This window comes from Dermacentor albipictus, chromosome 4, assembly GCF_038994185.2.
Source record: "Dermacentor albipictus isolate Rhodes 1998 colony chromosome 4, USDA_Dalb.pri_finalv2, whole genome shotgun sequence".
Classification (NCBI taxonomy): Eukaryota; Metazoa; Arthropoda; class Arachnida; order Ixodida; family Ixodidae; genus Dermacentor; species Dermacentor albipictus.
In genome coordinates, this window is record NC_091824.1 from 74,450,580 (window position 1) to 74,464,450 (window position 13,871).

At 44.8% G+C, this 13,871-nt stretch overlaps 2 protein-coding genes across 5 annotated transcripts in view; one reads left to right on the forward strand and one right to left on the reverse strand.

Moving 5' to 3' along the window:
- Positions 1-305: 305 nt before the first annotated feature.
- LOC139059143 (uncharacterized) lies at positions 306-6,783 on the forward strand. The gene is made up of 3 exons (XM_070537125.1): positions 306-420; positions 1,083-1,252; positions 6,419-6,783. Exons 1-3 carry the CDS (start codon positions 306-308, stop codon positions 6,692-6,694), a joined length of 561 nt encoding a protein of 186 aa, XP_070393226.1. The 3' UTR covers positions 6,695-6,783.
- Positions 6,447-13,871, reverse strand: part of LOC139059142 (uncharacterized) — a 161,568-nt gene continuing 154,143 nt past the window's right edge. For all 4 annotated transcript variants that reach the window (XM_070537121.1, XM_070537124.1, XM_070537123.1 and 1 more), the window contains one exon: positions 6,447-6,586. The gene's annotated coding sequence lies outside the window, so the exon portion shown is untranslated. The remainder of the gene's footprint in view (positions 6,587-13,871) is intronic.

Below are 13,871 nucleotides of genomic sequence, written 5' to 3' on the forward strand. Positions count from 1 at the left end.
GTGGGTTAAGTAGCAGAAATGTTTGCTTGGCAATCCAAAATGACCTAATCGAAATCAATCGATTACCATGTTAGACTGATCGTCGTCTCCCTCATCACCATAGAGCTTTCCTTTATTTATTTATTTATTTATTTATTTATTTATTTATTTATTTATTTATTTATTTATTTATTTATTTGATATTTTTATGCACGGTTTTCTTCTGATCGGTGTTTTCCCACACAGAAAATTTTCACTTTTCAGCTCCAACATTTGAATTGTGAACTCCCTTGTTTTTTTAAACACCTAATTTAACCACCCGATTCATGGCCGATCCTGCATTGTGGGTATGTGCCACAGCCACTCAGGAGGACAACAACGCCAATCTTGTTGACATGTTCGACGCCGGCGAATCGGAGGAATTGACTAACGAGGAAATATGTGAGCGGTTTACAACTTTTGTATGCTTCTTGCCGTCATTCGTGCTTTCCTTTCACGGAATTACGGGCTTCCCCTGCAGGTGCCCGCACATCTGCGGCCACAGATGCGCACCGTTGCTCAGAATACATTGGATAACGAAGTTTCTGCTCCCAGATAGGAAAGTTCAGGTTAATTGCAACGTTTACTGCCGTTTTCTTGCTGGCTGCCTTGCGCGCGATTAGCTGCATACGCGTCACGAATCCTCGACCTGTTCGTCTAAAGCAAACGAAGACTTGATGTTTGCTCTGCACCATCACCAGGACACCCTTTTTTTCCTTTTTCAGGCGAACTTTCTATTCATTCAAGAGGAATCACACGACCCACCCCTTATTTGAATGTTAACCGTAAACATGATAAACGCAGGGTACCTTGCGGCCCGTTGCTTTGATAGGTCAACAGGACCATTGCACCATTTAAACTATTATTATGCTGAATTTGAAAATAATCAGCACTGAATATTGAAGTGAATAGGCACACATACGCCAGTAGAATACAGTGTATGTTTATTTACAGAAACCACGTCATGTGAGTCAGTGCGTCTCCACAATTACAGAATTCCGCAACTAAACTTTGTCCTTCGAAGTATGCTTAGTGGATCATTTCACTTCCTGTTTCTTATGCAGCATGGCCTTCTTCATGCTGGAGCACAGAGATGGTGGCACCCACGGACGCAGAGCTCATGGCGCTGCAAGATTGGTCAGCTGGCATGTGCCCAAGGACCCGTGCAGGTGATGGCGCGTACGAAGAGGAGCAGATCGGCGATGAAAAATGGGAAGGACAGCCATCAACCAAGGTGCGAAGCTCTGACCCTGTACGACAGAGGGACACAAGGCTACAGGACAATATAAACATCGGCGTTTCACCTGTCAAAACAGCGAACTCGTTATTAGGCACGCCATAGTGGGAAACTCCGGTTAAATTTTGACCACCTGAAGTTCTTTAACTTGCACCCAATGCACGGTTCCCGGGCATTGTCGCATTTCGCCCCCATCGAAATGGGGGCTGCCGTGGCCCGGATTGGATCACGTGACCTCATGCTTGAAGGCTTATAGAACGTGGTTGGATAAAACATAAACGCCAGATCTCTTATCAACAATGTATGAAAAATTCTCTTACTGGAAAAGACTCCATGCGATTGTTTCGATGCCTTACCATGTACCAATATATCTGCGTTACATGTCAATCTACGGGGCTCGCAGGAATTGCATTAGATTGATTGTATTACGCTATGCAATCGGCAATTTTTTTATGTCACCTTTGTAATTAGCAGGAGGCATGGCTGTGCCAGGGGGCGATACTAAAGCCCGTCTGCGACTTAGGTTCCTAGTTTATATAGCAGTTTTAGTTTTCAGTACGTAATCTTCATATTACGCACTAATATGTTGTATGGACATAGCAATGTTCATACGTCGCGCTAAATGTTTGTCGATTCGTCTTCATCGTGGCGCTCCATTATTTGAAAAGTAAAGTTCGTGTAGAAGGAGTACGTTCCGTTCATGACTTTCTTGCGAAAGGCACCTTTTAATTTCACCTTGTTATCGCTACACGAAAACGTTGCGGTAATATTTTACCGTTGAATTCCTCCCTTGTATAAATCCAGCAACAAGCAGTCTCCATTAAAATATTGTCCGATTTCAATAACGTCTCAATCATGTAAACATCATGGACTTATAATATTTAAGCATATTATGGAGTTTCTAGAAAATAGCAAAATTTTGAGTGATGCCCAGCATGGGTTTCTTCGCGGGTTTAGTACAATAACTCAGCTCGTAAGGAATCTCGCATGACATTTCATACGCTCTCGACAGTGGAAATCAAATAAATGCCAACTTAGATTTTTCCAAGGCCATTCGGCACTGTTACACACTGATAACTTCTCCATGAGCTACGCGCTATACTTACTAAATCTTCCTTGGTTGACTGGATCGCTAGCACATAACCGTTCCCAGTATGTCTCGCTTAATTCCGCGAACTCCTCTGTAGTGAAACGTCCGGAGTTTTCCAAGGTTCAGTGCTGAAGCCATTTTTGTTGTTATTCTATATAAATGATTTGCCGAATTAGATGTCCGCAAAAATCCGCCTTCAAGCTGACGACTGTGTGCTATATAATGTAATTAACACGAACGTTGACCACCGTTTACTTAGCGATTCTTTTACGCAATTTTGCAGGTGGTGCGACAAATGACCAATGAATATAAACTTATAAAGTTTTTTTTTTTTAGAACAGTCCCTTTATTGCAAAAGAGTACGCAAAAACAGCGCTGTTGTCTGTGTCCCTTCACTCGTCCCGTCGTCTAGCGCTGTTTTTATTGCTCGTAGTCCCTTTATCTTTTAGTAAGCGCACTTCTGTTTCTTTGTTTAACCATTCGTTTAATGTATCTTCCCTTGAACGGGTGTCTGAATACAAGTACATTGGCCTCATCCTCACATGTAACATGCCATGGTCGAGGCAAACTGAATACACATGCAATAAAGCACTAAAGAAAATAGACTATCTAAATCGTACATTGCGAAAAGCTCCGCGTGCAACAAAACTGCTATCACATAAATTGCTCATCCGACCCATTCTGGAAGATGTATGTATGTATGTATGTATGTATGTATGTATGTATGTATGTATGTATGTATGTATGTATGTATGTATGTATGTATGTATGTATGTATGTATGTATGTATGTATGTATGTATGTATGTATGTATGTATGTATGTATGTATGTATGTATGTGTGTATGTATGTATGTATGTATGTATGTATGTATGTATGTATGTATGTATGCATGCATGCATGCATGCATGTATGTATGTATGTATGTATGTATGTATGTATGTATGTATGTATGTATGCATGCATGCATGCATGTATGTATGTATGTTCGCACGCACACACGCACGTATGTATGTGTAAATAAATAAATAAATAATGAGTTATCCAAGATTCTGTGAGTGCTGTTTTTAATTATTCTTCTGAGATAACGTTTTATGTCTTTGTCTCTGGGAACGCGGTACCGAATAAAATATCCATCCTCAGCTCCTTAGAAATTTCTAGAATATAAGCTCGCAAACGTATGCAAGAGATTTCAGTGTTCTCATGCATTTGGCAACAGACACCTTTCGCACTCTGGTAAGAGGAGAAAAATATGGTAAAGGTCGCCGACTCAGAAAAGAGGAAATTCGCCTCGAAACTAACGAGTAATTCTTACACTAATGGATGATAGGATAGAGGTCGCGTAAAGGTCGTAAAACTTATGTGTGGGACGGAGACATACAACATACTTTACAGGCGTGTTGTAGAGGGAACTAGATATGGAAATGGATCAAATCACAAAGAATGCACCCAAAAGAGAGACGTCTTACGATGCCTCAATGCTCTGAACACTACTGTTAGAACTCGCATACGGGTGTCCGATTCCGAGAAGGCGAAATTTTGTCGATGACGACTATTTATCCGTAAGTGATCCAGTGTAGAAACACCACAGATACCATTCAGTATGTGAAATTATCCGTAATATCCCACGTTATCGAAATAAGCACATAGTGCTCTGTCGGATGGTTGGAGTCACAGACTAATACAGAGCCCCTACAGAATCTATGCAAGCTTCTTGTGTGAGCCGCACCCTGCCCCTAAATTTTGATGGAAAACACGTTACTCGGTCTTGTAATATACAGGTCAATGCTGGTTGAATAAGATGCAGCACTTGCGAAAAAAAATCTGCCAACAAATTGTTTAGGTCACGTGACTTTAAATAGCTTGCTGGCGTGAAAGGAGATACGCACTTCGGCTACCGGATAACCAAAGCGAGCAAAGAAAGTCCAATAAGACATTGCTTGCGATGTTCAACGGGCGTCTGCGTCTGTGAAATTATATTTTAGGATTTAACATCTCAGTACTGCGCAGCTGTTCATGAAGGAAGCCATGGAGCAGGGCTGCGGAACAATTGTGACCATGACAGGTTTCTTTCTTTAGCGTTGCCTGAAAGCACTGTAGCGGCTTCGAAATCTATTGTGGTGTGTTAGTATATCCAGCAGTGAGTGGATCAATGCTCGTAGAGGGTACTCAAATAGCGCAACACCTGTAGTTATAGGCGCTGACGTTTCATTTATTACATTTTTGTACTGCGGCAAATGCGTTGAAACTGTCAGCAGAATTTGCACTGCGCATTTCACGCCTACATGTTCTTCCCGCATTTCTCAAAACTGCTTCTAAGCAAAGTTTTCATCAAAAGGATGGCTGATTTCAATTCTGCATTTGCGTCATTCACGCCAAAGGCAGTAATTTTTCATTTACGTTATTTGTTAATACAATGTATGGGGTGCCTTGCATAACATCCGAATTTTTCAATCGTTCTTGGTCATTAGTAATTATAGCATATAGTGTCCTGTCTTAGAATGCGCTTCCAATAGCGTGATCTGCTATCTTCTGTGATTTACATGGATTTTGTGGATAGATGTATCTCAAGGGACACCTGATGCGTACTGAACGAGGAAGCTCCCATTCAGGAGCCGTAAAGGCACATAACGATACCAATAGCAGCCACACAGGGCTCAGCTACTTTTACCGAGTGCAAAAGAAACATATTGTGTCCCATTAAACCCTCTCTCAATGAGTGCACCACGTTAGGCGCCAGAACAAATGGCCACAGTGATGAAAGCACGCATTTCCAGGGTGCGGAGGATCTTGAATACTTTTCCATTAAGAGCCATCATACACACGCCCCATAGTTGCGGGTAGAAGACAAAGACAAAACAACCTAAGACGGTTAAATATTACCTGCAGAGCCTTGTAGACAATGTAATTACAATTCGCGTCTACCGCACTTTATTTCTCATGGACCCCAAGTGGTCAAAATTAAACCGTAGTCCCTCACAATGGCGTCCCTCATAATCACATCACGTAAAACACCACATTTTATTATTGTGTTAGCGTTAGGACTGGGAAAGTGTGAAAAAATTGCATGTGTCTGAAGTGTGGAAAACCGCTCACGTGGCCATTCCTACGCCGAAGTCGTAGGAATAGCCAGCACAGCCTGTGTCCACTACGGTCCCAACAGAGACGTTCATATGCTGTCGCGCTCAACAAATACAATGGCCGACCTCCGTTGCAAAAACGTGAACCTTACTCTGTGCCTTACCAGCAGACTGTTAAAGCACTGTTGTAGTACTTCAGATCTACAATACTCAGTGAACGACTTTCCACCTACTTTTGTGACGATGAGCGAAACGAGAACAAGGTAAAAGCGGGAGCCAACGTTTCGACAAGTGGACTTGTCTTTTTCAAGATGACAAATATGTTTCGATCATTGTGTTGAATTTCCATCTCCCGAATTCCCTGTGTTTTCCCTGCACCCAGTTTTGTGTAACTTCAGTCAAAACGCGAACGTGGGACACTTGTTAACACAAAACCATGCGCTGAATTCCGAATCAGTTCGTTGCAGAACACCTACATTGTACTACCACGCTGCGCATGCTTCGCATTAAGTAGATGGGATCTGGATTTGACTCTGCTTGAATTTGGTAGTGTTTATGGCTGCATCAAATGTGCGCTCGACTTCGAGTTGGATATGTTGGAGCTCACGAATACATGGCCATCACCACAAGACGACCACTATTTTCGATTTCGTAGGATTATAATGCTGTTCTCCAAACTAGTGTCGTGACAGACTGTGCAAACAGGTGCGATTTACAACACAGGAATAAAAGTTTCACTGCTCCTTTTCTGCTGGACATACTGTTTGCACATATACCAAGCGCTAAGCTTAACTAATTACCTCAGACCGGGACCGCGGAGCAGCACATTTTCGCTTCAAGTGGCAAAGTACAACGATAAGAATGTATTCGTGAACCTAAGTGCGTCCTCGCTGGCGCCTCAAGTATGGTTAAGCCGTCATTTGCAAATCACGGAAACTATATGAATGTTTCTGCATGCAACGTGGTAACACAAACATCCGCTCCTCACCGCAGCCCTCGTGGCTGACCGTTGTTCCACCGCTGGTGATCTGGTCCCTGATCGCCATTTCCACATCCACAGTCGTAGTGTTCGCCCAGCTGGAAAGTCGCGGAGCCAGGTCATCGCCGCAGCCCAAGGAGTCGGCCAGGATGGCGGCCGAGAATTTCACGGTTCCACGGCTCCTGCACGAGGCAGACGTGAACGAGTCATTTTCCGTGGACGGGGCTGACCGCGACGAAGACAACGAAAACTTCACTGTTGCCAATGCTGAACCCTGGCTCCGCAAATAGACGTGTGTACAAGTCATATAGAATATAAGTATGATATTGGTTTACGCTATGTTGCATATCGGATTCAATAAAAAAGCACGTACTCTCTGAATAAGCCTGCATAATTTTGAGTCTGTGTGTGCACGCAGCAAAGCGCCTCAAGATCACTCAAGGCTCGCACTGGCGAAGGCCCCGACGTTCGAATCCTGGCGCCCACGTTGCATATTTTCAGTTTACCTGAGGTAGACATTCAGTAACTAGTATTCCCATCGAGGTGCTGTAGGCTCGGTCACCGGAGTGCTGGATGAGGTGAGGAGCTTCGTGCCTTTCAGGTACATCGTTTCATCTCGGTGTCCCCTGAGCATCCAATGGCGTTTGCCTGTCGCTGAGTGTTCTTTCTTCCTTCTTTTTTTCGCACAGTGCACGGCATTTGTCTTAGCAAAATGCCTCGTACATGGCTTGCGCGTCATTTCTGCGGATAGATTCTCTAGCAGTAAATAAGAGGGGGCCGCATGAAGGCTGGAGTATATTATAGCGCCTGTACCTGGCCAGTTGGTTCTACTTCGCACTATCCCGCCTTTTTCAATTCACTCGCAAGTTTTTGAGCTAATGCGGTATACCAGTTTGGCCCATCAGCAGATTAGGTCCGTTTCTAGTTTAGCCGTCCCTTTCATTAGTTCACGCTTACGCCTTCACCTGTGGGGCTTGCACAGTTGGGCCCGTCTTAGCGGTGTATGTGGATGAATGTTTAAGTTTTATGACGTTGTGGCAAAGCGGCACATCATACACTCATAAAACAGCATTACACCGAATAATCTACTACTGCTGTGATTTGCAATTAAGGCCTAAACATTCGTCTATAATCTGGCACCCTCTAATCGGAGGGACGACGTAGTACATGTTTCTAGGGCCTTCATGATATTTCGCGATTTTCACAACTGGAAGCTCTGCTTTAATATATGAACATAGCCAATCTGTCCCCTGCCGCAAACAGCAGCGGGAGCTCAAAGAGCAGGAATACGTCCGGCTGCATACAATGCTAATGGCATTAATGTCATAGTGAGATGCGCTGTGCCAAAATTTTAACAAGAAATTACCAGCTGGCTTCAACGATTGCTATGGCAGTGAACTCATCTAGTGGCACAGCAGCGAAGAGCTCTCTTTTCGAGAGGGGAATTTGACGACTGCAGATTGCAGTGCACCTTATGCTTTCTGTCCTGATTTCTGTCAGCGCTTTCACCACGTCTCACAATGTAACTCCGGCTTTGCACGTGTTGGAATGACGTTGTTCCGGAAGCATCTTTGCGAGAACTCGGCGTGGTTGGAAAAAACTATGTCACCACCACTTGATGAACAGCCCATAGTTAGCGCTCTTGGATTCACACTGCGGGTATATTTTTTTATCATTTGGTGTAAGTTGTCGCCAACGTTGTTGAAGTATTCCCTGTTAATCTTATAGGCTTCATTCTGACTGCCAGCAATGGCCAGAGTTTTCTTGTTAGTAGTGGCTGCGCATGACCACTACGACAACTATACATATCAAGCCTCAAATAGAGCGATTAGAGGTCAATACAACGCTTCAAGCTTTTAGCTGCGGTCTAGATGTCTGAAAGAATAAAACTTAAGAAACTTGTTGTGGGGTTTCATAGACAAAAGAGTTGTGGGTGACACAATGAGTACGAGCGTTATGCAGCTTGGTTGTTTTCGAATTCGTCATACACTCTTCCAAATTGTCAGAACATAGAGTAGGAGCGAGCGCTGCCCGTCTAGCATGAAACTCCACGTGAAAAATACTCGCTGTTTTGCCCGAAACGCAAAGCATTGATTGCGATGGCAAATTATTAGACCATTATACTCACTAACGTTAGTACTTCTATTAGGGTTATAACTGCTGTAAACATTCGCTTACTAACTAAAATAACAAGCAGTGTGTCATGCACGCACAGGCAAACGTGAACACCTCTCATTCTCATTCAGAACACTGGCGTGATGAACAGCGGTAGCAGCAGCTAGTGAATTCCTCTTCATCTTCGTGCTGCCTGTCGCTTCAACGCGAACTAGGCGCACGAGAACACAGCGCACACGAAGCTATGTCGGGTCGGCTAGCCTTTGAACCCTCCACATATTACCTACAGCGCGCTGCCCGCATGTGAGCACGAAAAGGCACGAGCGTGAGCAGACCATCCTTCATAACTTTCCCTTGCACTACACAATGTGCGGCCGTGATCTTATTGCACTTGGACTTCATACGAAACCTCACAGCGACGACGACGACGGAACTTCGCCTTGAGTGTCCATATAATCGTTATCGCAATAAAAAATCGAGCAGATCGCACTGTGAAACTCATTACGATAAACGATGTTATGCGAAGCATTTGGCTGGCGGCAGGCCATCTAGCATTGTTTGGCATTATCAGGCTAACCAGTGTGCTTGTGTAAGACGAACAGCTATGTATGAACGACGGTGACGCCGACTGCATTTCTACTCCGGCCGCTCGAGGCGAGCTTACGGAATGTCGATTGTTGAGTTCTACACACAAAATGAAGGAGTGTTAGTGAAACAAACGACGATTGTTATATTGTACAATTCGTACGCAACCTATGGTTGTATCATAAGGTGTATGTTATGATCTTTTCATCCGGGCCCATCATTAATGTGGTAGAGCAACGCACAGTTGATATACGTAGCGCTACTTGCTACGAGGATACCCGCCGTGCTGGCTTAGGGCCTTGGCATTGCACTACAAAGAGAACAAATCTCAGCTGCAGCGGCTGTATTTCGATTGGGGCGAAATGCAGAAACGTCCGTGTACTGTGAATTGGAGCAGACTTTGTATAAAGTGCTCAAAATTATTCCCGAGTCCCCCACTACGGCGTGCTTCATATTCATGTGGCTTAAAAATTTAGAATAAAATAAAAGCTTTTACGAGGAAAGTACTGGGGAATGTTGGCTGTCCCGGAGACGCTGAAGTCTAACAACGCGTCTCAAAGCCATGAGGAAAGAAAACCGTAAAATGGCATGTGGTGCACGCATAGAGAAAGAAATTCAACAAGAGGGGACACTCTTCAAAAACTGGCAACAGGAAACACGTCACGCCTAGTTTCAAACACATCCGTTAGTTGACGCGAGCATCAGAAAAAAAGGAATGTGAAATAAACTTCCAGACAACGTTTTATTTTTTTTTATTCCTTCCCACTAAAAGTGAAAAAGTTTTGCTTGTAAATGAACTTATACCTTGCAACTTTTTGTTGCGTTGCCTAGCAATAAGCTAGCGGCACGCCAGACGCGCGTGCATACGTCATGCGCCAGACAAGCCGCAGGAGTGAGCGAGGCCGGTCGTACGTGCGAAGCTCGCGTACTCGGCGACCCGTCTGTTGTGGATATAGCCCATTTTATTGGGCTCCTGGCCTTCTCTATGCTTCTCTTGCGTGTCGTCTGCATTTCGACACGGCACCACTGCACTACTGGACTACGGCAAGGTGAGAAATTGTGTTTGACAGTGTGCGGCGCATTTTAATCAGATTTAGGCTTAGCTCGAGTGGCGCAGTTAGCGAAAAACAGCACCGCCGTCCTAGCGCAGTTAATTTCAGTTAATGCCTCGTTCTGGGAGATGTTTGCGACGCTTTCTATGAGCCCCAACATTACTGTAACTTATTTCGGTAGTTTTTGGGCATGCTTGCCGCGCCCGGCTTATTGACGCAGTAAGCGAAAAGCAGCTTGGCTGTGTGCCTCAGTTAGTTTCGCGTGTACTGAATCTTACTGTTAGAAGTTCGTGACGCATTCTCTGACCCAAAAAAGTATTGTGATTTATTTGGTAACTTTTTGGGATATCTTGAGGCTTGCTCGCCGCGCCTGGGGTTGTGAAGCTGTTAGCAAAAAAGCAAGCCGGCCATAGTGAGTTAGTTTTACGTGTACTGAATTTTATGCTATCTTCGGCTGGTCGTTTATGAGCACTCTGGAGCGCTCTCGCGAACGGCGTTGTCTTCGGCTGGTTGAAAGAGGGTGCGTGCCCTGTGTTCGGCTGGTTCTTCTCGATTGCTCTGCTCTATCTTGGAGCGCTCTGAGGCGCTCCGAGCCCTGTTGTCGGAGCAGTCATCGAGATTGAAACATCATCGCAGCGCCGCGTCGCTGCTGTTGGCGACGGCCCACAGTAACCTTGGCAACCTAGGCCACTGCACGCTGGCGTCTCGACGAACGTTCGTCCCGCCAGCACGTCCGCCGGTTTTTTCCGGCAGCGCTGTGAGCTTTGGATAGGCGAAACATCGGACGTTGGCAGTAGTCACGTGGCTTCGTATCAGCAATTTCCTCCTCCGAGAGCGAGTCGCACGTTCGGCTTGCGCGCTTGTCACCTACCTTTGAGCTCGGGAAACGACCGATCTACCCGACTCAGCTTCGGGGCATACAGGCGACCAGTCGAAGATACCATTAGTGGGACAAGTTTGTGACGCATTTTATAGCCCTGCAACAACATATACCTTATTTCGGTACTCACGCTTCTCGAAAACGCGACGAGCGATTGCCGAGAGTGATAACACGGGAGTGTTGCATGCGCCGGCAGGACGCGTAAAAGATAACACGAAGGAGCACAAGAACATGACATTTATGTATTCTGAGCGACTGAAAACAGGCTTTGCACCCACGAGTCTGACTTGAGTGCGATTAGAAGGCATTCTGCGAGCGTGTAACATGGTCTGGTTGAGCCTGTGTTGTAGCCACCTTTGTGTACTTGGCGTATCATCGTGTCGACTGAGGCCAAGTTGTTTTGGAAACGCGCAGTCACCCGTGTATTTGCGCACCTAAAGTGGAGGAAATAATGCCCGGGAAAGGAGGGGTGCTTGAAAATCGGATATTCAGATTTTATGGCATCTGGGAGGAGTCTTTGCTGCGAAATGTACGTAAAAGTGAATTTATCTGTAATGCCGCTCATTCACCACTTACGCACGTTTCGCCGCTACAGGCAATACTCCTGTCAGGTCAACATACCGAAATGATACATGCTTGTAATTTACTTTCTTTCAGCTGATGGCATCTGATGGAGCATCGTGCGGCAACGACTGCTGCTTAGCTGATGCTACAACTTCGGATGAATGCAGAAGCCCGGAACAAGCATTTATATAGAGCAAAATAAACATTTCATCATTTCAGAAGTCTTTCGTTTTCTTTATGAAATTGCAGCTGACAGATACGGCCCAGTCTTGTAAAGGTTAATCGATATCATTTCTACTTAATAATGAAACGATTCCACGCCAAGGCCACGCGAGGTTCAGCAGAAGCGAAAACAAAAAAAAAATACCGCGCCGAGCAGCGGACCCGGCGCGGCGTGTACCAACTGGTGTTCAAAACGCGCGCGCCCGAAAGCGATACCGGAAAGAGTCAACAACATCCGCTTGGTGTCTACAGTCAATTCGGCCGCTGGGCTCTATGGGAGTGTCCGCTCTTGTTGAAATTTCTTTCTCTATGGTGCACGTTCCAACATCTCAAACAGCAAGTAGGCACGTGATGAGTATACGTGCGATTGTGGCCTAGTGGTTATAGCATTGGGCTGCCGTGCTCGAAAGAAGTGGTTCCATTGCAGTGTCGGCCATGCACCTCATTTTATTACAGAGGTCCGCAAAGTGCCTCTTGGTGTAAAAGAATGCTTCGCGTTAAAAAGGTATACGAATCCCATATGGCTCTGGGAATTTGTTCAAGCGAAGATTTTATTGGTGGGTCTTGAGAACGTTGTTCTTGGTTACTCACCCGGGTTGGACACATATTCAATGGGAACCACCTCGCTCCACATAAGCTTGTTGCTCATGCACATGCCACCGATGATGACACTGCATGGAATCGCTACAACAAAATTACGTAACAGTGCAATGATGAAGCTGGGATCTCGATGCTAAAATGATCAGAGTGGACGGGACGACGATGAAAAGACAATGACGGTGTTACGACAACACGAGACGGCGGAAAGATGACATGACAATGAAGCGCATGCCATTGTGATATACATATCCCAATGGCATGAAGGCGATGTAGTGAAAATGGCGGCGTGTTGCCATTGAAGCTCACGTCCGCGTTTATGTGCATACCTACTGTTTCAAGGTGCCTCGATCTGCATTAAGTTCAGAGTGAGCTACAGGAAAAAATTTGCACTAAGTTCAACCTGAGCTATTAGACAAGAAATCTTCATTTTAGAAGCTTAACACCGCCATAATCATAATGTATCCAGAGCATTTTGTGGGTATGCGCTGTGTGATAGGACGCTGTATATGCAAGCTCAGCAGGCCACCTGGCAGTCGCTACAGGTAGATGCGGGCGTTGTAGACGGTAAAACTCGTGTCTGCTATGGCTGGGCGTGTGTGCGTACAAAACGTGTGAACACTGTCTCACGTTGTGATTGTTGTTTTTCGTGCACGTGCGCTACTCGTGATGTTCTTTGTTCATATTGCGTGGTATCAAGTTCACGGTATAAATATGCCATCTTTGCCAATAGTGTAATATTTTTAGAGGATAATATGCTCTGATTTTCTCCAAACATATGAAGTGTACATATTTTGGTGTATGATGTCTTCAACTTTATAGCTATGCGCCTTTTCTTGAGTATATGTCGCAAAACGCCAAATGTGGCGTCTTTGCCCCCTGTCGAGTACTGTTTTTTAGTCAAATTATGGTAGGATGTTATTTATTAGTAGCCTCAAGGCCAGGCGCCAATAAATAGTTGAGTGGTACAGGTAGGAGTATAGAGTGTTAGCTACTATCGCGCGAAAACTAACTTGGTATTGGATGGAGGCAACCGACTAGAAAACATGATTTGAGTCCTTTGACGTTCGGGGAATGAATTGGTGCAGGCAGGTGATTATACGGCATGGCGCAATACAGAATTTGTTGGCATGATCGATGCATGTAGATTGGTGGGGACATTAGGTGATAGTGTAGCTGTGGAATATTATAATAAATTTTGTGAAGCAATAAATGGCTAGAAAGTTTGCGGCGGGATGCAAGTGAAGGCAGTGCAAATATATTTTCCATGCTAGTGATGCTAACTGTGCTGTCATACCTGGAAATGATAAAGGTAACGGTGTTATCCTAAGCCAGTTCCGTTAAGTACTATAGATCACACGTATTCCAAATGTCGTTATGACGAGAGGTTTTTAAAGTAAAATATGAAAGAAGAAGGAGTAAAAGAAAATTTACGACGGAGATAACCAAGCA